The 23,966-nt window shown below is 56.9% G+C and overlaps 1 protein-coding gene across 3 annotated transcripts in view; it reads right to left on the bottom strand.

Moving 5' to 3' along the window:
* Positions 1–4,820: 4,820 nt before the first annotated feature.
* SAP30BP (SAP30 binding protein) overlaps positions 4,821–23,966 on the bottom strand; it is a 34,613-nt gene continuing 15,467 nt past the window's right edge. For 2 of the 3 annotated variants that reach the window (XM_081108748.1, XM_081108749.1), the window contains 9 exons: positions 17,756–17,798; positions 13,290–13,378; positions 10,911–11,002; positions 10,128–10,188; positions 9,998–10,049; positions 9,106–9,164; positions 7,929–8,013; positions 7,159–7,607; positions 4,821–5,293 (listed from right to left, as the gene is read on the bottom strand). In XM_081108748.1, coding sequence (XP_080964874.1) covers positions 7,426–7,607; positions 7,929–8,013; positions 9,106–9,164; positions 9,998–10,049; positions 10,128–10,188; positions 10,911–11,002; positions 13,290–13,378; positions 17,756–17,798 — 663 coding nt within the window. In that variant the 3' untranslated portion in view covers positions 4,821–5,293; positions 7,159–7,425. Of the gene's footprint in view, positions 5,294–7,143; positions 7,608–7,928; positions 8,014–9,105; positions 9,165–9,997; positions 10,050–10,127; positions 10,189–10,910; positions 11,003–13,289; positions 13,379–17,755; positions 17,799–23,966 lie in introns of those variants that run through there. The other variant, XM_081108747.1, reaches the window with a different exon arrangement.

Genomic DNA, 23,966 nt, shown 5'->3' with positions numbered 1-23,966 from the left:
CCACCACGGCGCTGCCCCTCCCATGTTCCCGTTTCCTGGCCCCTCCGTGGAAGTTGGGGTGAAGGAGACGGGCACCCCTTTCCTGCTGCCTCAAATGCCTCCCTCTCCCCTCCGCCCCCAGGAGGGAGGCCTCACTGCCAGCTCAGTTGGAGGCAGCAACAACGGTGCCACGGGTGCCCAGGCCTCGGGCTCAGGGTGTGGCAAAGCTACAAGTAGGAGTAGGAGCCCAGCCACCGCCCTAGGAAGCCACCAGAGCCACACCAGAGGGCCACCCACAGGTGGGCCGAGCAGGTGGGCCGGGGCCGGCACCGGGGGCGGCCACAGTGCCGGGCGCCACCCCAGGGCTGCTGCCGGCGGTCTGGGAGCTTCCTGGAGGAAGGCGGGCGTGTGCTTGGCCAAGAGGAGCGTCAGGGACTCCCCAGGCCCCAGCGGGACGGTGACCCCCACAGGCCCTGCCCTGCCCAGCAGCGAGCGCCTTGGCCTCTGCCTGGCTCTTCCTTCCACCTTCTCTGCAAACCCTGGAGGAGCCCAGTGGGCGGCCTGCCGTGCTCTGCCCGTGTCTCCCGCACACCCACCCGACACCCAGGCCCTCCCTGCCCCTTCCTCTAGTCAGAGGTCTGATGGCCAAGTGCGTCCTCCAGCCCTCCGCGCGCCCCCCCACCCCCCGCCGCCCCAGTGCCTCTGCCCCCAGGGCAACCTGGCGGGCTGGGCACTTGCCCTGTGCAGCATGGGCAGAGGGGCCAGCGCCGGCCAGACTCCAGGAAGGGGAAGAGCTGGGAAACAAAAGCCAGCCAGCGCTCCCACCCCACTCCCCTGCGCCGGCCCAGGCTCGGGGGTCCCCCTTTCTCCCGTCCAGGTCTCAGAACCGGCAGAGCCCTGTCGGCCTGGGAACCCCGAGGGGCAGGCGGGGTGCCTCCTGGCGACCCCTGACTGCCCTCCGCCCTGGACTCCTGCCCCTGCCCCTGCCCCTGCCGGGCGGGAGGCTGCACCTACCTGGGCGCAGATTCGCGCCCTCCCCGCGCTGGGCTCCGCGGCTGGCGGCTGGCGGCCGGGCGGCTGGGCGCGGGCGCTCGGGAGCTGGACGGTCCGGAGGGCGGGCTGCGTGGGGGCGGGAGCAGGGCGGGAGGGACCGCTTTATGAGGCGCGGCAGGTAGGAAGGAGGCGCTGGTGAGTCAGGCTGGGCGCATTCCTGCACGCGGCGCACACCTGTCGGGGCAGGAGCTGGGGCGCAGCCGGGCCCGCCCCTCCGGAAAAGACTGAGGGGCGAGGCGCCGGCCCAGCTACCGGACCGACGGCGGCACGGACAGGGAGGAGCCACCTCCGCTCGCTCCAGTCCTGCCCCGGGGCGGGCGCAGCGCCTCTCCACTCCTCCGGGCTCCAGACTTGGTGGCCGAGCTGCCCTGTGCTCGGGGTGGCCTCTTAGCCCCGTGCCCGGATGGCCATCGTCCGTCCTCCAGGTCCCTCCTCCAGACCCTGGACGGGGAGCCTCCGCACTGCACGACGGCAATGGGCGCGGGCACCACCTCCCCCTCTCCGGTGCCAGCGCAGGGAGGGATGGGCCCAGAAACTGCCCCGAGCCAGGTCTGCCATTCACTAGGTTCTCCCCCCGCTCCCCCCGTGTTCCCCACCCGCCCAGCCCCCACGTGTGTCCAGAGGGCGATCAGCTCGACCGAGTGCCCTCAGGCAAACCACTCAAACCTCCTTCCCTTGTGAATCACAACCATCAGGAGCCAGCACCCACCCGCAGGGAGGGCAGTCCAATCGCTGTAGTTGTTCTTAACACGCTGGTTCACACACCTGCCCCTCCGCCCTGCCCTCCCCGTGCAATCTCTCCGGGGCTGCAGATAAACCGGTGTCAGCTGGAGCCTCCCAAGTTGCCCCGACCCCATCGGTCTATTTCTCCAGCCCCACCTGCCGACAGTGCCATTCCACAGGATCCCTGGCAGCCCCGGCCCCAACGGCGCAGCTTCAGGCCACCATACTGGTTGGAAAGGACCTGTTCTGAGGTCTCTCTTCTCCACTGGACTGTGACCCCTGAGGATGGAGCGCTCAGCACATCTTTCTGTCCCTGCTCCTTGCACGGCGCCGGCAGGTGCAGCGCCCCATCAAGGCTGGCTGGGCCCCATGGCTTTGCTAGACGGCCTCCCTGAGCCTCAGGGCGCCTGTCGGTCAGTGATGGTGGGAGCAGCTGGGAGCCACTGCTCAGCCGCCTGGCCCAGTCCTCTTTGAGAGCTGCTCTGCACGGCCGGCTGGGCACTGGGCGAGGCTGGCTCCTGGCTGGGCGCACTGTGGAGGGAGCGTCCGTTGGGTGGCGGTGCTCAGGCCTAAGACTAGCCCCCAGTTCTTCGGGTTTCTGGGGGTCTGGATGGTCATTACCTGGGGTCTGTGTGCGGACCTTGGGGGTGCTTGTCTGTGAACCATCTGAGATCATGTGCAAAACTCCAGGGGTATGTGGTATAGGGCAGTGGTTGGCAAACTGGCTCGCGAGCCACATGCGGCTCTTTGGCCCCTTGAGTGTGGCTCTTCCTTAGCCTTAGGAGTACCCTAATTAAGTTAATAACAATGTACCTACCTATAGAGTTTAAGTTTAAAAAATTTGGCTCTCAAAAGAAATTTCAATCGTTGTACTGCTGATACTTGGCTCTGTTGACTAATGAGTTTGCCGACCACTGGGCTAGGGGATGTGCCTGGCTGGAGAGAGAGGGCCCTTAGTTGACTTGTATTCCCAGATAGGTTACTGGCCCCAAAGGGTTAAGAATAACTGTCTTCTATGTTCATTTGACAAGAAATAAAACCTGGCTGTCTCATTCGGCAGCCGTAGGGCCAGAGTGAGGCCGGCATGTAGGGGCCACCTCCTCGGGGCTCTGTGGGCTCTGTACTGCCGCTCCCACCGCCCAGCACCCCAGGCCAGGCCAGTGCACTCATTAGTTCAACTCCTTATTCATTTCACAAACATTGGATGAGCTCCTATGCCCGGGGCTGGGGAAAGCCCAAGGCATGGAATACGCCACCTGTTTGCTCCCGGGAGCGCCACAGCGGGCGGCGTGTTCTACAGGGCTGCGCCAGATAACCCACTATTCCTGTGCCTGCCAACATACATCGCTTACTGGTAGAGTGGTACGTGTAAGATAGACAAGAGATGTGTGATCAAAACAGTTTGGTGGGCAGTGTAGAGACCCAGTGCCGACCGCCCCGTCTGAGGGAGCGGCCTCCCAGGTGGACAGTCGCTAGCCTGGTCTCTCCGAGGGCCAGGGGGTTGCCAGTAGACCCCCTTTAAGATTATAATCCCCCCAACTTTGTTTTGAAAATTTTCAAACATGTAAAAACGTTGAAAAGAGTATAAAGATCATCTGCATTTTTACTACCTGGACCCAACCAAGAGTGAACCTTTGTCATATTTACTTTATATGTTTGTCATGTATTCCTTTATCTTTTTTTTTTTCCAATTAGCAATCATGCCTCGGATAAACCACGTTCCTGCCACTGCTCAAGGCTATGCATGTATCTTTCTATTTGAAGTTGGAGATACCATGACATTTTCTCTCCATACTCCAAACGTGTATCCGGTCCCCCACACAACCACAATGACTTTATCACACCTAAAAAAATGGACAAGAATGTCCTAATATCTGACTCAATTCTATTAAAATTTCTTAGTTGCCCCGTTATAACTATTTCCTTTTGAATTAGCGTCCACTCCATGTCACCCACTGCAGCTGTTTACTCTCTTACCAGTGTCCCCCCTCCCCCACCGCCATTGACCTTTCAAAGCCAATTGACCTGCAGAATGCCCCACTGTCTGGATTTGATTGCTTCCTCATGGTGTCGCTGGGCTTGTTTTTTAGCCTCCTGCAAACTGGAAGTTGGGTCTGAAAGTCTGATTAGATTCAGGTGAAACATTTTTTAAAAATAAATTTTTTATTTCAGAGAGGAAGGGAGGGGGAGAGCTAGAAACATCAATGATGAGAGTCATTGATCGGCTTACATTTGTTCACATCCTTTTGCGCACCCCCTACTGGGGATCGAGCCCTCAATCTGGGCATGTGTCCTTGTCTGGAATTGAACCCGGGATCCTTCAGTCCGCAGGCCAATGCTCTATCCACTGAGCCAAACCGGCTAGGGCCAGGTGAACCATTTATGGCAAGAGTGGTCTTAGGTTGTGCTGTGTGTTTTAATGGGTGGCACATGTCAGCTGTCTCACTGTGAGAGATGATGAAGTGACAGCCATCAGTCTTCTTTGTAGAAATATGTTTTACACTTTGTGATTCAGAAGTAATCTAGAGCGGGGTCACCAACCTTTCGGACCTCACGGACCACCAGTTGGCAACCGCTGATCTAGACAGTGCCTTGTCACCCTGCCCGGTTTCCTGTTACCTCTCACCGAAGAGTTTTAGCGTCCACTGTAGATCCTTGCCTGGATCAACTATTCTTTTGACGCTGCAGAATTGTGATTTTCTGTTTCTACATTTAATAGAAGGCATCCTTCTGATTAAAAAAAAATAGAGGTTCCCTTCATCAACAGGGGATGAACTATGTGCCTCCAAAAATACTGGGGAAATGTTGCTTTTTTTTTTTTTTTAATGTTGCTTTTCTTTTTTTGTTAAAAAATAAATTTTTTTAAATCCTCACCTGAGGATATTTTTCTGTAGATTTTTAGAGAGAGTGAAAGAGAGAGGGAAAGACAGAAATATCGATGTGAAAGAAACACATTGATTGGTTGCCTCCTGCACGAGCCCCAACCAGGGCCCAGCCTGGGGAGGAGCCTGCAATTGATCGGAATCAAACCCGGGACCCTTTGGTATCCACTAAGCCAAACTGGCTAGGGGTAAAAAAAATTTTAATTACTATTACAAAGCAATCCAATTAAAAAAAAAAATCGTAGTAAAAAATATAACAAAAATTACCATCTTAATTTTTAAATGTACAGATCAATAGGGTTAAGTACATTCACATTTTTGGGCAACAGATCTCCAGAACTTTCTCATCTTGCAAGCAGAACGTTTATACTTATTAAACAGCACCCCAGATCCCCTACCCCCAGCCCTGGTTACTGTTCAATTTTTCATCTTTATGAGTTTTACTCCTTTAGTAAAGCTACCTCGTAGAAGTGGAATCATAGTATTTGTCTTCGTGGCTGGCTTACTTCACTGAGCACCATGTCCTCTCGGTTCACCTCTACTGCAGCACGTGTCACATTTCCTTCCCTTTCAGACAGATATTCCCTTGTACGTACAGGCCACAGGTTTTCATCCCTCAACCTTCAATGGAGCCTGGTTGCTTTCACTCTTGGACACTGTGAAGATGAACAGAACTTCAGACCCTGCTTTTCTTTTGGACATATACAGAGGGGCCTTGACTTACGAGTTTAATTCGTTCCGTGACGGAGCTCGTAAGTCCAATTACTCGTATGTCAAATCAACAGTGAACGAGTGAGACATGTGATGCTGGGCTGACGTTGTGGCGTTCACTGTGACGTTTGCTGCGCCAACTAGCGGTGGGGTATCTGAAGCTGGCTCGTAACCCACATTTTAGCTTGCAACTCAACGCAAAAAATCGGCCGAGAGACGGCTCGTATCTCGAAAAACTCGTTAGTCGGGACACTCGTAAGTCAAGGCCCCACTGTACCCCCAAGTGGGACTGAGGGGCCACATGGTAGTACCATATTTGATTTTTTTTTTTTTTAAATCCTATGATGAGGATTTTTTTTTTTTTAAAGTATATTTTATTGATTTTCTGCAGAGAGGAAGGGAGAGAGACAGAGAATTAGAAACATCGATGAGAGAGAAACATCGATCAGCTGCCTCCTGCACATCTCCTACTGGGGATGTGCCCGCAACCCAGGTACATGCCCTTGGCCGGAATCGAACCCGGGACCTTTCAGTCCGCAGGCCGACGCTCTATCCACTGAGCCAAACCGGCTTCGGCCCATATTTGATTTTTGAGGCCCCCCACGTCCACAGCAGGGGCCCCTGATGGAGGCTGCAGGGGAGGAAGCCCCTTAAGAAACCCTCTTGGGCCCTGGCTGGTGTGGCTCAGTTGGTTGAACGTCGTCCCATGCATCGAGTGGTGGCCGGTTCCATTCCCCGTCAGGGCACATGCCTGGGTGGCAGGATTGATCCCCAATAGGGGGCGTGCAGGAGGCAGCTGATCAGTGTTTCTCATTGATGTTTCTCTCTCCAAAAACTGAATAAAAACATTTTTAAAGTTAAAAAACAAAATGATTAAAAAAAGAGACCTCTTGGGACTATGGGGCAGCAGCTCCTCTCCAGGGTTGCAAAGTCCTATCAGAGGAGGAGAGAGTGAGTCCTTTAGTGCCAAGTGCTGTGTGGGGGGGAGGGGATGAGTGTGATTTGATTTGATTCTGGGGGCGGCAGGGGCAGACTCATCCGAACAGCATCAGGTGCATTTTAGGAGCACCTTTCCCAACCTCCGCGTGCCCCATGGAAGCAACTCGGCTCTTCACAGCCCGGCTTCCTTCCCTGCGTTGCAGCCCTTCCACGGGCGTGGAGAGGTGGCAAAGAGCAGGAGAGGCAAACGCGTCCCCTTTGGGTTGGCCACGGCTGGGAAATCTGTTCTGGCCCCAAGAGGAGCCCAGCGATCACTGGTGCTGCCCGGGGCTGCTGTGGGGCAGAGATAACGGGCGCAGGAAGGGTGTGGAGGCAGGATCCTCCCAGGAGCCCGCTCTCCTGTAAACAATGAGCTGCCCCCGCCAGGGCAGGAGGTGATTCATCTCCCTGCCGCACCGGGCAGCGCTGGGGGGGTACCCAGGGCCCAGGCAGCTGCGGCCAGGAGCCGAGGCTTTGCCCCTCCCTGTGTGGGTGGGGATCAACCCCAGCCCTCCTGGGAACTGGCCTGACTTTAAAGTGTGGGTGTGTCCAAGGGGTCCGGAAGCTCAATCACCCGCAAGGGAGCAGCGGCCTCCGCTCCTGGATGAGAACCGGCTGGGTTTTGGAAGCGAGACAGCGGGCAGTGGCCACACAGGGCCTCACCCACTGTCTGGGCCCCCTCCTGCCACGGCATCTTCCTGGGCCAGCCCTCAACACTGAGTAGTAACCCCAACCGGAAGACGGAGAGGGCACCTGAGCTTCCACGTTTGCCTGCAAACAGACTGTAGGAGAGCCCAATGCATCCGAGATGCCAAGATGCAAGAACACGCACTTTTAATACGGCAATGGACCCGGGTGGCGCAAGGACCCTGTCCACAGCCCACATCTCTGCAGCAACATCAGTTTGGCTGGAAGGCCACACAGAGGCTCCTCGCGGGGCGGCCTCTGGGGAGCAGGCCCCAGTCCTGAAATGTATATACAACGCAGAAGCTCCCGCGGGCATCGTCACTGGGCGGCAGTCTCATCTCTTATCAAACCCTGGAGCGGCTCCTCCCTTGAAGGGAAGGAATGTCCGAGCCGCTCCAAGCTGGTGCCTGGGTCACTGCTTGGCCTTCTTCACGATGGTGCCCACGGCAGAGATCACGGTGGTCTTGGAGCCACTGGCACTGGTGGTCACGGTGACGACAGCCGGCAGGGTTGCCGTGGTGGTAAGGATGGTGGGCTGGGCTATGGTTGTCACTGGGATGGCTGAGTCCCACTTGCTCTTTCTCTTTTGAGCATCTGGAAATAAGGCGAGAGAGAGGTCAGGACCAAGACAAAGCAAACAGACCCCCCCCTTTCCAGAAGCAGCGGCCAGAGCGTAGGGAACAGGAGCCTCAGGGCCGGCCACGGAAAGCCAAGGGGCAGCCCGTGAACCGGGGGCCTGCCCGGCCTCCAAGGCTGGCTCGACATCTCTGGGCTCAGAGAAAAGCACAGGGAGGTGGAGCCGAGGCCCGAGTCCCCGTGGGGACCCCCCACCCCCGTGGGGTCTGTTCCCCCCACGAGGCAGGGAAACCCTTGCTCTATCTGTGGTGCAGCCGGAAACAGACAAGCGCCTTCTACCTGCAACAGCTGTGCTGGCCGTGGTGGTGGTGGTGGCCGTGGCGTTGGTCGTGGTGCCTTTCTTGGTGCCGGTCACAAACTCAATCTGGAGGGCAAGAGGGAAGGGAGTGAGACCTGGGCCACGAGGCTGGTCCCACCTTCGTGCCAGCCATCTGCCCCTGGGGGAAAGGCGTGTGGCTGGCACCACACAAAGCAGGCATTGAGGACCCGCGCCAGCGTGACTGGGGGGGAGGGGAGTGTTCCAGAGGCGCCCGAAGGGGATTTTTACTCGGAAGAAAACTCCCCAGACACTGGATCCTCCCGCATCACCAGGCTTCTGCACACGCTAGGAGCACCCCTTCCGCCGCCCCACCTCCCATGCCCAGGCCCCCTTCTCACACCAGGAGGAAGGGGTGCCGGCAGCACAGGGGAAGGAAGCTCGGGACCCTGGGGCTTGGGAGGGGGAGGGAAAGGAGAGTGAAGGGAACTCAATCCAGGGCTAAGAATGAGAAAACCCACAGCCCCAGCACAGCGCCCAGAGGGCCCAGCAGCTCCTCTGCCTGGGGGTGAGGGAGGCGTCCTGGCGCCACAGCTGTGGGAGGGTCAGGCCAAACCGAAGGCGGGAGGGGCTTTGTCCTGAACTTTCTCTCGGAGGCTCTGGTCATAAAGTGCTGGTCTCACAGCCACATTTCCCTTCCCCAAAGCTCCCGTCCCGCTCGGGAAGAAGCGGTGCTCAGGGTCCTAACGTGAGGGGTCACCTGGCCATCAGACGAGGACCTACAGGGAAGCACTGGGCAGGCCGCCAAGGTCAGCTCTGGAGGCCACGAAAGGCACCGACCAGAGCGCTCTCAGGAGGAAATACCTGCCTCCCTTCAGCCAGGGAGGACACAACGGACCCAGAGAGAGCCACCGGGGCCCTGCAGCTGTCAGGGGTGGGGATGGAGGGACAAAGGCAGCAACTACAAGATCCAAGAAACCAAATGGAAGCAACTGGAAAGTGACTTCAAGCTGAGATAGGCTGGAAAGCGAGCAAGGCCTGTCCCTCCACAAGGCACCCCTAAGGCTCCGAGCACCACCAGCCAATGAACTGGGGTGGGGGCAGGGCCGGAGAGCAGCCTGGAGCCCTTGGGGCTCCGCCAGCAGGACCCACAAACCCTAAACACTCCCCTTGCATCCAGGACATTTGCCCATCGCTTACTTTGGTTCGCTCCTTTTTGGCTTTTTCCAATTTGTCCATTTCAACCTTCTGGGCTTTGGCTACAAAGACAAGAGGAGGTGTTACAAAAGTGGCCGTGGGACAGCTCCCACACTTTAGGCCGAGGGACCTTAGTCCAGCACTGGCTGCCTTCCCTGCATCTTGTTTGATGCACTAAGGTGGCCTCTAGGCCCAAGGGCCTCAAACCCAAAGGCCCAGGTGCGCACGCTCCGAGTCCAGCTGCCCACTCCGTGTGGGAATACAGAAGGCCCGGTATCGACTACCTTCCCTGGACCATGAGAAGCTGGAATTATGGCTTTTCAGGGAGAATCTTGTCAGCTGTTCAAGTTAAAGCAAGACAAGACTTGTGTGAGCCAAACAAAACCCATCTGCAGGCCGGATCTGGTCCATGGGCTGCTGGTTTGAGACCTGTCACTTGAGGGCATGGACCCTTTGAAATTCCTCCCCGTCCCCCCTAACGCGCCCCCTCCTCCCACCCGCGAGGAAAAGCTGTGCTCTCGCGGCCTCACAACATGCCGTCCCCCTGCCTGTGACCCGTCTACCGCTGGGCTGGCCTCGGCATCATCAAACCTCTGCTTGAACGTGTTTCCTCCGTGCCCAGCCCCTGGCCTGGTCAGGCGGCCCTGCCTGCACCCATCGCACAGCACTCACTGCTGGAATTCCCCCTTCAACCCTCTGTCTTTGTGTCATAAGCCTCCTAAGCCAGGGATGGGGCCTGTCTTGTTCAGGGCTGTACCAGCTCCGTGGGCAGGGACTAACAGGAGACCTTGAAACGCATGCTGCCTGGTGACCGAATGACTGCACGTACAGACGACCAGATGGAGGGACAGATGGGTGTGCAGGTGGACGGACGGACAGACAGATGACTACCTACCTAATGCCTCGTAATAGGAGTCCTCAGACCAGCCATGGGGGTCAAACATATCCTAAAAAAGAAAAGGTTAACGCTGCAGTCAGGAAGGGCCATCTCTCTCCCTCAGCCTCGGCCTCCTTGCGGGACGTACCTTCGGGTAGTTGGTGCCGAGCTCATCAATCGCACAGAACTGGATCAGCTTCTCGTAGATGCTGGAAGAAGAAGAGGATGAGGCCCTGAGCAGGGGCGCACCACCCAGCTTCTGGGCTCAGACAGACCTGAAAACCCAGCGGGAGGGAGATGTGCACGGGCCCCTTTCTGCCCGCCACTCTCGCGGGATGACCGCTAGCCAGGGGCAGGCTGAACGGCATCGAGGTGAGGGCTGCGTTTTTGGGGTCTGACCTGGACACCTGACCTCCAGCTGTGGCTGGGTTGGGGCTACCACACTCAGGCCCACACAGAGGCCAGGGCAGGTCCCTGCTGCCATCACACCCAACTTTCCCAGGTGTGCCCCTTGCTCAGGCACTGGGCAGAGTAAGACCAGACAGCTCTGTCCTAAAGTCTGTCGCCTACACGCAGAACCAGGGACTTCTTAGAGGTGAGAGAAGAACCCACAATGGTCTAGTCCAACCCCCTCACTCACGGATGAGGAAACCGAGACCTTATGAGGTCGCGTACTTTAGGGGCTGAGCAGGTGTAAGAACCCAGGCAGGCCCCATTCTCGGCCTGGCCTCTTGGCTCCCAGTCCACACACTGGTTTATGTGCAGCCTGGATCTGAAATGGTAAACGGCTAGGATCGCAAACTGGCTGATGGTCCCTTTGGGCTCAGGTGGGATCCTAGCTGGGTCTCTCCTCACCACGTCCATGGGGCACCTCAGTCCCTGGTCCAACATCAATGACTCAACCAACCCTGCAGGCTCATGGGAAACTCACCTGGGGTTCCGAAACTCTTTCTTCCTCTGGATCATGTAGTTCATATCCATCCCCTCCTTCATCTTCCGCTCATACAGCTTCTGGATCTTGTCCTACAGAAGAGAAACAGAGGGCCCTATGACCCCACCATGCCCCAGTCCCAGTCTGTGGTCACCTGGGCTGTGTGGACACACGGACAAAGGAGGTCCAGGGCCACCTAAAGCCCTGTTCCAGCCACACTTTCTCCACCCAGCCTCTGACCAGCCTTTGAACCGCGAGCAGCCTTTTTACACCATGCTTTTCCTCCTGACTCCCTCTGGATAGCTGGCAGAGGGAGTAGTAAAAAAAAAGGTCAAGGCCGAGAAGCCACAGAGAAGACCGTGGACGAGTCCCCACCTGGTTCGGCAGCTCCTGAATCATCGGGAGAGGAGTGTCAGGCACTAGCGGTGATGGGCAGGGGCTGGAGGCTGGTTTTACATGTTAACACGGGGGCAAGTCCTCAGCGGGAGACCAGAAGGCTGTGTCCTTCGGAGGAAGGCAGGAGTAGAGTTTTTTGGATTTGGCCTCACAAACTTCCTAGAATGTCTTTGTGGGGAGGCTCACAGATGGCTGGTCCCCACCACTTCATCAAGAGCCACCGTCAGGGGTCAAGTTCAGCTCTCACTTGTGAGCGGAGGTGGGGGGTTAGAAGTCCAAGGGATGCCTTTTGGGACGCTGGGAGAGGTGACTGCGAAGGCCCACCTTTCTGCCGTGGCCAGCGGAAGCACCGAGTAAGAGAGAGGTTGCAATCTGTCTACCAGGGAAGAGAGGAGCCGAGAGGGACAGACCTGAGCGCTATGGCAAAGGCAGGCAGGGAGGCCCACAGAAGGCCCAGCCTTTGGGGCAGCCCTCTCTTACAGAGGACTTTTCTGGGTCTCCTGGGCCAGGAGACGATTCCCCCATCTCGGGTGAGCGGAAAGGTGTGCTGCGTCATGCTCTCTCCCACTAGGAGGATCTAGAGGAGAAATACCCTAACCTCAGGCTGAGCGGCTGTCTGTGCCTGGCAGATGGCTAGACTGTACCGACAGGCTGAGACTTGTTGCCTGGTGTGGAGGTTACACTAGGCTTGGGGGTGGCGGGCAGGGGGTTGACGACTCAGCAGAGGGAGGAGACTTCCGGAAAGGGAAGAGAATCTTCACTGCGCCGAAGCCCCCGCCCGCTGCATTCCACAGCCCGGCCCCATGAGTCACCCATCCGCAAGGGTGGTGCATGCGCCTGCGGAGCAGCACGGGGGTCCAGGGGACTCTATGGGGTCCAAGGTGGAGCCTCTAGGGCAGTGGTTCTCTACCTTCTGGCCCTTTAAATACAGTTCCTCATGTTGTGGACCAACCATAAAATTATTTTCGTTGCTACTTCACAACTGTAATGTTGCTACTGTTATGAATTGTCATGTAAATATCTGATATGCAGGATGGTCTTAGGCGACCCCTGTGAAAGCGTCATTTGACCGTCAAAGGGGTTGCGACCCACAGGTTGAGAACCGCTGCTCTATGGGGTCCAAGGTGGAGCAGGTAGCCCCGTGGCCACCGCAGGCAGCTGGCAGAGGGGGTCTGCCTACTGCTTGTCACAGGTCCCACTCACAGGGGACCGGAAGGGGGACTAGAAACCCTCTCAGAGGCTAGAAGGCCGGACCCCAGCTGTCCCCGAGGGCCTGCTCCCAAGGGGGAACTGCACTAACTGCTTCGCGTCCCTGGGGTTTCAAAACCTCAGCTCAGATCTGTATGGGACTGGATGACAAGCAGCTAGTGAGCTGGCATTTTTGGGATACGAGCATGGGGATATTAGGCATAAAAAAATGCTCGTGTTTAACATTTTTATAATTTATTTTACATTCTGACAGTCCCTTGGTTTCTTAACAAAGTTCCTTCTGAAATGTTCTCATTGGCTCAGCTGGGTTGCATAGAAAAGGTATGTCATCTTCTCTGTCTAGGCATAGGCCCTCATGGAGGGCAAGCCAGGGTGCCCCAGCCAGCGCAGCACCAGGTGAGGTGGCGGAGGGTGGCATGGGTACACAGCCAGCACCAGGTGAGGTGGCAGAGGGTGGCATGGGTACACAGCCAGCACCAGGTGAGGTGGCGGAGGGTGGCATGGGTACACAGCCAGCACCAGGTGAGGTGGCGGAGGGTGGCATGGGTACACAGCCAGCACCAGGTGAGGTGGCGGAGGGTGGCATGGGTACACAGCCAGCACCAGGTGAGGTGGCGGAGGGTGGCATGGGTACACAGCAACTCCGGAGAGCGGATAAGGGAGGTAACCGGACTGCAGGCTCCTTCCCACCTGGGTGTTTCTTTTACAGAAGCCTCTTCAAGCCGGACCAAACCAGACACCTGCCCCGGCCACAGAGTCAAGCTCGGTGCCTACCTGCAGATGATTTGAACATCTGCCCGGGGGCTCTGGCGGGATCTTGATTTCATCAGGTGACATATTCCGGACTCTTTCAGAAAAGGAGGCTGTTGAGAGAACAGAGGAAAATTCTGTAGGGAGCTGGGGGTTAGAATAGGAGGCACCCATGGGCCATGGAGGGAAAGCACATACAGTTTTCAGGGAGGGATACACGCTACGGAAGTGTTCAGAGTAGCCCCTCAGCGGGTGGTGTCATCTGAGTTGAGATCATGTGACCAGAAGGAGCCAGCATGTGCCCGCTTGGAGGAAGGAAAGTTCAGGCAGAGGGTACAGTGTAAAGCATGCATGCCAACATGGCACAGCAGTAACTTCCAAGGAAAGAGTATGCCTGGGCGGTGCTGGTAAATGGGAGGTGGGGAGGGAGCAGCCACTATCTGCAGCACCTGCCAGTTCCCGTGGTGTAAACTCTGCCATGGCCGAGGGCAGGCTGCCAATGTGCAGGAGCTGAACCCAGGGCGGGGAGGGATGTCACACTGGCTGACAGTGAGCCAGCTCCAGCTCACTCCGGCCCTGCACTGGCTGTGTCCTTAAAGCAGCTCCCAGGGCTCTGGAAATTCAGAGCTGCTTAATGCCAGCCTTTTCACCCTAAGATAAAGGATAAAGAGGGCACAAGGCTCCCTAGATTTGGGGACTCCACGCATTCAAAGCTGCTTTGTGCATAAACGGCATTAAAAAAATTACCTGTTGGAAATTAGCTTAGGGTCTTTAAAAAAATAAACAAACCGACTGACCCTCTTTGGTCCACCTCATTCTTGGGAACAAAAGGCCCGATTCTGAAGTGGAGAACCACAAGTCCCAAGGGACCATTCCCTCGGAGACCTGCCACTGCCCCCCAAGTCTCCCCTCCCCACTCCTTTCCCCGCCCCGGCCGCCCCTGCTACTGCAGCCATGCCCTGGCTCCCTCGGACAATGCGCTGCTTGTTGTGAGGGCTGCCTGTGCTCTTTAAAAACACTCTCATGAAAAGGACCATACAACGAGCACAACAGCAGGCGGAACGGGGTGGGGCAGGATGAAGAGAAAGAATGAACAAAAAGCACCAGCAACGCCCAGCAGGCACTTCCTGGGTCCCCTGTGTGCCGGGTTGGCCGAGTGGCTGCGCTCTGCCTGGGGGTGGCCTGGCACAGACTCCCCTTCTCCAAGGCGAAGATGTGTCTTAGCAGACAAGGTGCTCTGATTTCCACTGTTACTGTAAAGAGCTCGGTGCTCATACAGTTGAGGGTAGGGCTCCCTGGCTTAACCAGTCTCAGCGGTGGCCGAACACACCCGCACCCACTGCCAGCACTGACCCTGGGCTCAGCCAGGGCAGGGTGTCACCTCTCAGTGTGTCAGTGGGCCTGCACCAGGTGCCCACCCCCCAAGAACCGAGCACGAGAGCTGCCAGGTGGGGCGAGGACAGGAGGACCGAGCCTGGGAGGCATCCTGCTGTGGACCCAGATGGCAGTGCGGCCTCGGAGCCGTTTCCAGCAGGGAACCGTGTGCTGCTCTCTGCCCAGCACCTTCCTCTGCCTCCTGCCTCCTGAAGCAAGGGTGACACCCAGATCTGGCTGAAGTTCAAACTCATTCTGACTTCCTCCTTCCTCCAGCCCAAGAGAAACTGGAGTTCGAAGGCCCAGATTCAAGTAGCTGCAGAGCCGGGCTGAGGAAATGGCTGGGTGAGCTGGGCCTCCGATGTCATGAGCGGGAGCAACAAGAGCGAGCAGGGCCCGGGCAGGCTGCGGGCACCCGGCAGGGAGGGGTGAACTCTTCCCTGGCGAGGAGAGTGCCTGTGTGCACGTGACACAGAGACAAAGAATGCCCTTTGGCATTTTCCAGGAAAGCCTTTAGGAAAAACAGGGTGTGACAGTGTTGCCACAGCAACCCAACCACACTCGGGCTCAAATGGTACACAGTATGGCAGGGGCAGGGAGAGCCCCTTCTGAGATGCTGGGTTAGAACAAGAGAATTCCTAGGAAGTAGCTGGCAAATGAAGGGATACATTCAGGAAACGAAATAAAAGGTTATCCCTTCGATTTCAGGAGCAACCTTTTAGCGATTCATTCCTAGTCCCAGGGTGAATCAAAAGTAGATGACATCAAACCCACCTACTGGCTGTTTGCGTAGCCAGAGCCTCCATTTCCCCAGGAGACACATTGAGAAACATGCCCAGCACCGGGGGGTGGGGTGGGGGGGTGGGCCAGGGGGGAGCGTCAGCCACGTCTAGCTGCTCCTGGGTCTGTCAGGCGGCCACACTCAGGATCTGAGAAGCCTGCCCTCGGTGCACACCCAAGTCATGAAACAGCGACAGCACCATAGCCGCCAGGTGCCAATCTGGCAGGAGCAGCCAGTCAGCTGGCTTAGTAATGAGGGAGGAAAGGATGCCTGGCGGGTACTGTGGGGCTGTGGGCAGGAGGCACTAGCTCACAAGTGTCATGAAGAACACCACCCAGGCACCACGGTGCCAGGCACGCCCGTGGGCATTGGTGGGCACCTGGAGGGGATGGAGAGTGTGTGCTCAAGCAGCTGGAAAGACCAGTAGGTCAGGTCCTCTGCTGTCCTTTGCTCCATTAAACCTGGGGCTGTCTACACAGATGAAATGCTTTCACACCAGGGGAGCAACCCGAGTCGTCCATCCGGAGAATGGACGAAAGGAGGGGGTACAGGCACTGTGTTTGGCTGTGCCTCCTCAGTGAGAACGGGTAACGGCAACCAAACAATGAGGCTCAAAGGGCTATGTCCTCTGCACGTGAGTGGATTACAGAAACGGTGCAGACAACGAAACAATGAAAACAAACAAAACCAAGAAGGGACGTTCGGCGATGTCTAGAAACATTTCTAACTGTCACAGGTGGGCCGGGAGGAGGGCAGTGCTACCGCTATCTGGGCCATAGAGACCAGTGATGCTAACACACTGTCCGAGGCACAGGCCAGGCCCCCACAGCAAAGAGTTACCCAGCCCCCAAATGCCGAGGCTGAGAAACCCTGACTTGTGTGACCTTCTGAATGAGGAAAACCATGGTGAAGGGAGGTCTCTGCCTGGCTGGGCTGAGGGAGGGGCCAGGGGACGTTCTGGGGTCAGTGAGATGTTCTGTAGTCTGCGGTGGGCTCACCACGGCATCCCGTCAAAACGCACCCGACGGCGCACCTTAAACCGGTGACTCTAATCCGGGCAAGTCACACCTCAACACCGCTATTTTCTAAAAGTGGCAGGAGAGAAAAAGTGAGAGTTGGTCGTGGACGTTGGAGCGGACATGGCTGATGCCCACACACATTCCGCCGCCTGCCAGGCGTGAGCACTGCCAGTGGGACCAGAGGACAATGTGGCCGCGGGCTCCTGGGTGGGCTGCTCTCTGACCCCCCCCCCCCGCCCCCGTTTCTTGGTAATAAACAGCAAAGACAATGGGGCACAGGGAGGGGCTCCAGCCTGTCCTCACCAGGGACCACCCACTCGGGGAGGCCATGGGCGTCCTGGCAGGGGGTGTTCTTTCTCTGCCCACAAAGCCAACCAGTGCCCCTACAGCGCCATTTTCTAAAGAGCGAACCCTTAAGGTCTGAGGAAAGGTCTGATTTTCACAGGATTTGAAGGACTCACACTCCATCAGAGAACTCAGGAATAAAGGGCCACCCAGAGCGGTCACGTTCCTACCCAATCCTTCCTCAGAACACAAACGGGAATAATTTTCAATTCTTTCAGTAGAAAACCAGAATGGGTCCTCACCACCCCCGGTGAAGGGACCCTGTCCAGGGAAAGGACAGGTGAAGGCGCAGCGGAAGCAGTGTTTCCAGGCTGAGCCCTGGGCTCCCCAGGCTGCCTGGGGAGGGGGGCCAGCAGCCGGGGAGCAGGCACCCTGCTTTGTGAAGCGTCAGCAGGCAGACAGGGGCTGCCACAGGGAGCAGCGTCAACCCCTCGGTGAGGTTTGCTGGCTCTGAGAGAGCAGCTGCAAAGTCCAGGCCATACTGGAGTTGAGGGGCTTCTAAGAGGATGAGGAGGCTGGGGTTTAACAGACCTGGATGCCATTTTCCAGAAATGTAACTGCCCTGCCCTCAAGTCACAAAGGATCCTGGACTCCAGGACTGTGAGGCATGCTCTCCCCGAGGGACAGAGCAAAGTGCCAGCAGAGGCCACATATCTGCTCCTTGAGCACATGAATATGCCAGCAGAGGGCAAGAAGGGGGTACAGGGACGGAGGACGGGTCCAGGGCAAAAGGGGACTGAGCTCCCGGCTCCATGGGGCCCTGAGTCCCCCCTACAGCACTGCTGGAGCCAGTGAAATCACATGACTATGATTCCCAAAGAAGAATTGTTTGTGGGTGTCTTACCCGGACATCTTAGGAAATGCCAAAGGCCTTGAGAGAGAGGAGGGGAGACAAGGATCACAGCAGAGGAGCCATGCCCGCAGGCCCTGGCAAGGCTCAGAAATATGCCCGAGGCCCCCTGGGAACTTACCAACTAATTCCTGTGGGTCCCGCTTTTCTACTTCTGGGTTATCCTGCAAAGACAAACAGAAACACAAGGCGGTAAGCCTGGCTCCTGACCCCCAGCTGCTTTACGCAGAGACCACTCAGGATAATCGAGGAAGGAAAAAAGGTGAAGGCATCTAAGAGCGAGCGATGCTTGGGGGAGGGGTTTTGGGGATCCCTGACCTCCCTTCTTCCTTCATCAGAGCAGCTGTGATGCTCCAGTCACCCACGTCAGTCTCTCCTCACAGCCTCCAGCAGCACCAATACCATCACCACGGAGAACAAACGCCAGCCAGTGCCACCCGCACACCAGGACCCTCCCGATGCCGTCCCCTGGCCAGTCAGTCACCCAGGACACCGCCGCCCCAACCTGGGACTGAGGAAGCAAGAGGGGGCTACTTTATAACATGAAATACCAACACTAAACACAAAAGACTGTCTACTCCAAAGAGATCTTTCTAACTTTTAGTTTAAGCAAAAAAAGGGAGACTTCATCACAGGGGGCAGCCCATGGAACCGGAGCGGAGCAGGCACGGAGCGGCCTCTGACCAGTGACCGAACCACAGAGGGGCTTCTCCTGGCTCTCCCCTGCTCCCCTGCTGGCTCTCCCCTGCTCCCCTGCTGGCTCTCCCCTGCTCACCTGCTGGCTCTCTCCCGTCGGCTTTCCATTCCCTCTAAAGAAAAGCTCTCTCTGATCTTAATGCAAACCACTGCCCCACACCTACTTCCACGGTCCTTTGTTCGAGGCGTGTGCAGAGCCCTAAGAGCACAGGTTTCTGAGCAGACCTCCTGGCCTTGCTGTGCATTTCCCGCCACGTAAAGGCTTCGCCTCACCTGGGTCTACCTGGAGAAGGAAGGGCCCAGCCTCCTCACAGGCCCGGCCCCGGGGAGGGAGGCCTTCCCTTGCTTGCGCTGTCCCAAATGTACATCACCAGGACCCCGCATCTCTCCATTTCTGGGGAAACTTAGCCCCTTGAACACAGATCAGGGGGCGAAAGTGCCACCACACGCTAAAGTGGCAGAAGCTGGGCTCCCAGGAAGTTGTGGGCCCCATTTGCTTTCGCTCTGGTCAGTGAGGGAGGAGCTCAGACAGGAAGGGCTCTGGCAAGGCTGGTCCGTGGAAACAGCTGCAGAGCTCTGCACTCCACTCACGAGGAAACCTTACACCCAGATCCCATGTCAGAAAGGGGGGTGCGGGAAGGCCACCTCACCTCCCACGCCATGGTCCACGCTAAGGCCAGAGTAGAAGACCTCAGTCCCTTCCCCCAAAGTCCCTACTGATTGTGGGACGCCCCCCCCCCCACACACACACACCCACTCTCCTGAACACTGCAGCTGTTCACTGGACCGGCACCATGTCCAGGCCAGGCTGCTTAGCAACCTGTTTCTCTACCTCTCACCCCTGCCAAGCAGGTGGGCACAGAGGAAGCCGGCCTGTGCTGGGACCGAGCGGGTCGGAGGTGCGCCTGGAGGACGGCACGCCAAATCCAGGCTGGTCACCAACCAGCTGCTCCACAACAACCCCTCTGTGGCAGGGACTCTGGGGCAACAAATGCTAGAGAGCGTGACAGTAACAAAATGGGGGAAAGGCCCTTAAATTTCCCTGCAGGGACAGCCTTCGGGTGCTAATTGTGGGAACATCAGTTGGGTGCATCCTACCTCTTCCCCTGGGCCAGCTGGCTGGTCGCAGGGAGTACTGACCCGCTAACCATTCAAAGGCCGCCCTGGAGCTCTTTCCAAAGCCCCAAATGCAGAGCCAGGAAGGAGGCAAGCTGTCCACGTTGGGATTCTAGGTGTCTGCTCCAGGGACACAGGAAGTCAGCCCCCAAACAAGCGCATCTCTTCAAAGGGGATCTACTCTGGAGGCTGCCTGGGCAGGTGCAAGGCCCCGAGCCTCCCTGTGGCTTCTTGTAGGTCTGCGATCCTGAGCAACAGGGAGGCGGAGGGCTGGGAAGCCTGCATTTCACAAGGTCCTTGCCTGGCCGAGCTGAGGTGGCTTCGTCTTTCCTTTTGTGGCTTGGCTCCTCATCCCCCCAAATCAATCATTCTGCTCCCACAAAATAAAAACAGCTGGTTTCAATTTGCCAGCTAGTCTAGTCTTTGTTTTTACCCTCACAAAATGTTCGTGTGCAAACACACACACACACACACACACACACACACACACACGACGAGTGCCCTGAGTGTACCCTGAGTCACATGGACTCTTAATCACAACCCAAAGTCCCCAGGAACAAGTCCCACCCCAACTTCTCCGCAGTGGGATCCAGCTCCACGGTCACTCCAAGCAAAGGACTGACCAGTGGGCGTGGACCCAATGCCAAGTGCAAGACTGTCCTGCCTTAAGAGAACTCTGTCGGCCAAACGTGTAAATGAGCCTCCACAGGTGAGAAGCCACAATCCCGCACAACGGTCTCCTGAAAAGACTGGGAATCTCTGGTTGTGCAGATTCCCCTGTGTCACAGGCACCCGTGGGACTTCTAAGGCCCTAGGAGTCAAGCAATGGGAACCCGTGCCCGCCGGTGGCCACACCTTGTCCTGTTTCAGAAGGTAATTCTTCCCCCTCTGACACGAACACGCTGGGTGGTGAGTTCCTGGCACGTGTCACTGTACCAACGTGTCCCTGAACAAGGACACCAGCAACCCAAGTTCTTTTGGACCCTAATGCTGCTTAACCCCACACGCTGCCCTGAGCACGAGGAAAAAGCTTGATTATGCCCCACAGCCAGGGGCCTGCACCCCATCAGCATGCATCTTCCCCCAGCTGGGAGGTGGGAGGTGGGAGGTGGGCGGTGGGAGGTGGGAGGTGGGCGGTGGGAGGTGGGAGGTGGGAGGTGGGCGGTGGGAGGTGGGAGGTGGGAGGTGGGAGGTGGGCGGTGGGAGGTGGGAGGTGGGAGGTGGGAGGTGGGAGTTGGGTCCAGGCCTTCGAGCAACGAGGAAGGAGTCACAGTGTCTGGTGAGACCAGTGAGGACAGGTGTCAAATACCCAAAATATGCGCATTAGAACCATTTACGCACCACTGGCCTCTGAGGTCAGTTTCATCCAACAAAAGCAGCCTCCGGGGAGGACGGGACTTGGGGGTGGGGTGAGGGTGTGCACACGCAAGATGAAGACTCGGAGAGACAGCCTCTTCCCAGTCACGGCCTAGTCACGTACCAGGAATTCAGTACAAAAGCAGCAAGCGCCCACGAAAGCGCTCTTGGAAGCCAGCCTCGGTGTCAGAACAAACATTAGACAAAGTGTTTAAAAGGACAGACAAAAGGTTCCCGCTGTCCAACTGTCGGTGGTTCAAGAAACCGGTCTGACCAAAGCTGCAGCCAGGCAATTCTCTCTGCGCCCTCACACAGGCAGGAAGGGAGCAGCGAGGGGTACAAGTGAAGGGCAACCAGAAACCACTGTTCCTTCTCTTCCTCTTCCCCAAGGCAGGGTTTCGCAATGCACGGGGCCACCTGTCTTGACTTGTACGCGCAGGGACACCCGCCTGGGCTGGATGAGTGCACCTCTCTGGCCCGCAGGGAGGGCCTGCAGCTGGTCAAAGTCTGAACGCCGCCTGGAGACCTATCACAACAGTGTCTGCGTCAGCGGGGGGATGGGCCGAGACCTGGACACCGAGCCACGCCCTTCAGACACAGGGCTTTCCCAGTTCCCGAGGAAGGTGGAAACAAAGCACCTCACCTGCAGCTCCTGGAGAAAGACAGGTAAACAGCGTCAGCTGCAGTTCAAGTCCAACTCAGACACCAGGAAAAACAAAACAAAGCCCACAGCTTCCTAAGAAGCCAAGAGGGACGAGGAGCGAGAGCACTGAACCGCTGGAGAGACCAAACTCGGAGGCAGACCCCTCGTCTGTCCGCCCGCCAGCCTCCCCAGGCTTCCTGAGCCGGAGCCCACAGGCTGGAGGCTGCGAGGCCGGCCGGCCGTCCCTGGTCCCTGGAGAGCAGGGATTCGAACCTGCTAGACTCTGGTTCTCAATCAATCGTGTCTGAGACTTGTAAGAACGCAATAATCCCAGCAGGGGCCTCATGTTCAGGAATGACAGAACCTGGACTTGGTCGCCCTGCAGAGAATACGAAAGTCCAGCGACCACCGAGGCTAAAGCAGAGGACGGGGCGGAAACGACACGACCCATGAAGCGGCCAGGCTGCCTGCTGCACGAGCTGCAAGGACGGACTCGAGGATGGGCTCGCAGGGAAGGACCAGCAGAGGGAGGGAGGGCTATTTGCAGCCAGTGATTCACCAGGCCTTCCTGGAACTGCCCCACAAAGCACACTCAAAGGTCCAGGGTCCAACTCAGACAAAGCCACCGCCTCCGGCAGCTCCACTGGGTTCTGCCCAGCCTAGCTCCTCAGCCTGGGGAGCCTGAGGCACAGAGAGGCGCTCAGAATGCCACAGACCCACGTTCTGTGGGATGATGTCATCAGCGTCTCCCGAGCGGGCGGCAGCTGGAGGGAGATTAGTAAACAAAGCCTTCCAAACCTCATGTGCTCAGACCTGGGGCTGCCCAAGAAAGTCCCAAGAATACCTCACTTCAGGAGCAGAGCAGCTACTTATAAGCCATCCTTTTTTAAAAAAATTTTTTAATTGATTTTTTTACAGAGAGGAAGGGATAGGGATAGAGTTAGAAACATTGATGAGAGAGAAACATCGATCAGCTGCCTCCTGCACACCCCCCACTGGGGATGTACCCGCAACCAAGGTACATGCCCTTGACCGGAATCGAACCTGGGACCCTCCAGTCCGCAGGCCAGTGCTCTATCCACTGAACCAAACTGGTCAGGATATAAACCATCCTTGATCCTCGCTGTGGCTCAGGCCCTGGGGGACTTCCTGCGACCACTGCAGCCTCCTCCTCCGGCAGGGTGCTAGCGGGGCCCAGCAAAGCCTGCTCCCTGGAACGTCTCCCCTCCGCCTCCTCCTAGTAAGCCCACTCAGGCTTCAGAACTCGGTTCAAGGAAGCCTTCTTCCCCGCCTGACCCCGCCAATGAGGACACTGCCCCACCCTGCACTGTCTTTATCACCACGGTGTCCCCAGCACCTGCAGTCAGTGCCCTGCCCACAGCAGGTGCTCGAACACTGACCCATCCCTGCCCCCCCAAAGGCGCACACACTCAAACACATACACACAGCACTCTCCGTTCTAGCCAGCCAATGGCCAGATTTTCTTCAGTCCGGTTTAGGGGTTCTTTTTATTTTTAAATTATCTTTTTTTATGATTTCAGAGATGAAGGGAAAGGGAGATAGAAACATCAACGATGAGAGAAAATCACTGATCAACTGCCTCCTGCACGACTTCTACTAGGGACTGAACCTGAATCCTGGGCATGTGCCTGGCTGGGAATCTGTGACTTCCTGGTTTGTAGGTCAATGCTCGACCACTGAGCCACACTGGCCAGGCTAGTTTAGGATTTTAAAGCCAGCTTCAGCTACAGAGCAGAACTTTGACCTCCCCAGACTCCAAACTCTTCAAGTCCATTGCTCCTCTCACGGTGTGGGCTCAATATCAGAAAGGGAGGCGGCAGAAGAGGACTAATAAAAGGGGCTATACTGGCAATAAAGGCTGATACGGGATGGGCAGAAGGAAGGGAGAGGTATTGACACTGAACTGAAGGAACCTTACAGAGCCTGCTACTCCTCATCCTAAAACAAGACAGAATTATTATATAGTTAATTCATTTATCTACTCCACAAACAATTATTAAGCATTTATTATGGACCAGGCAATGGCCAAACACTGGGGATGTAACATAAACAAAACTCAACCTAGGGGAATAATTGCTGGCATGATGTTAAGCACGTCAATGAAAGATCTCAAGTAATTCTCACAATAACCCGTGAAGTTGTGGGCACAATACTGCTGCTTCAGAAGCCACTGATGGGCCTGGAAAGGCATCAAAATGACAGTCAAGACAGTTTTCGGAGATGTGAGTCACTTCATGTTGCCAAGAAAGCAGAAATTGGCCTGGCTGGTGTGGTTCAGTGGTTGAGCATTGACCTATGAACCAGGGAGGTCAGCATGACTCCTGGTCAGGGCATGTGCCCACGTTGTGGGTTGGATCCCCAGTGGGGGAGTGCGCAGGAGGCAGCCAATGGATGATTCTCTCATCACTGATGTTTCTATCCCTTTCTCTCTTCCTCTCTGAAATCAATAACTTGTACATATACATAAAGAAAAGCAGAAATTCTGGAACTTTTACCTCCA

Source organism: Myotis nattereri (assembly GCF_964212035.1).
Source record: "Myotis nattereri genome assembly, chromosome: 16".
Taxonomy (NCBI): domain Eukaryota; kingdom Metazoa; phylum Chordata; class Mammalia; order Chiroptera; family Vespertilionidae; genus Myotis; species Myotis nattereri.
Note: the sequence above shows the minus strand (reverse complement) of the source record. Positions and strands in the feature narration are given on the sequence as shown.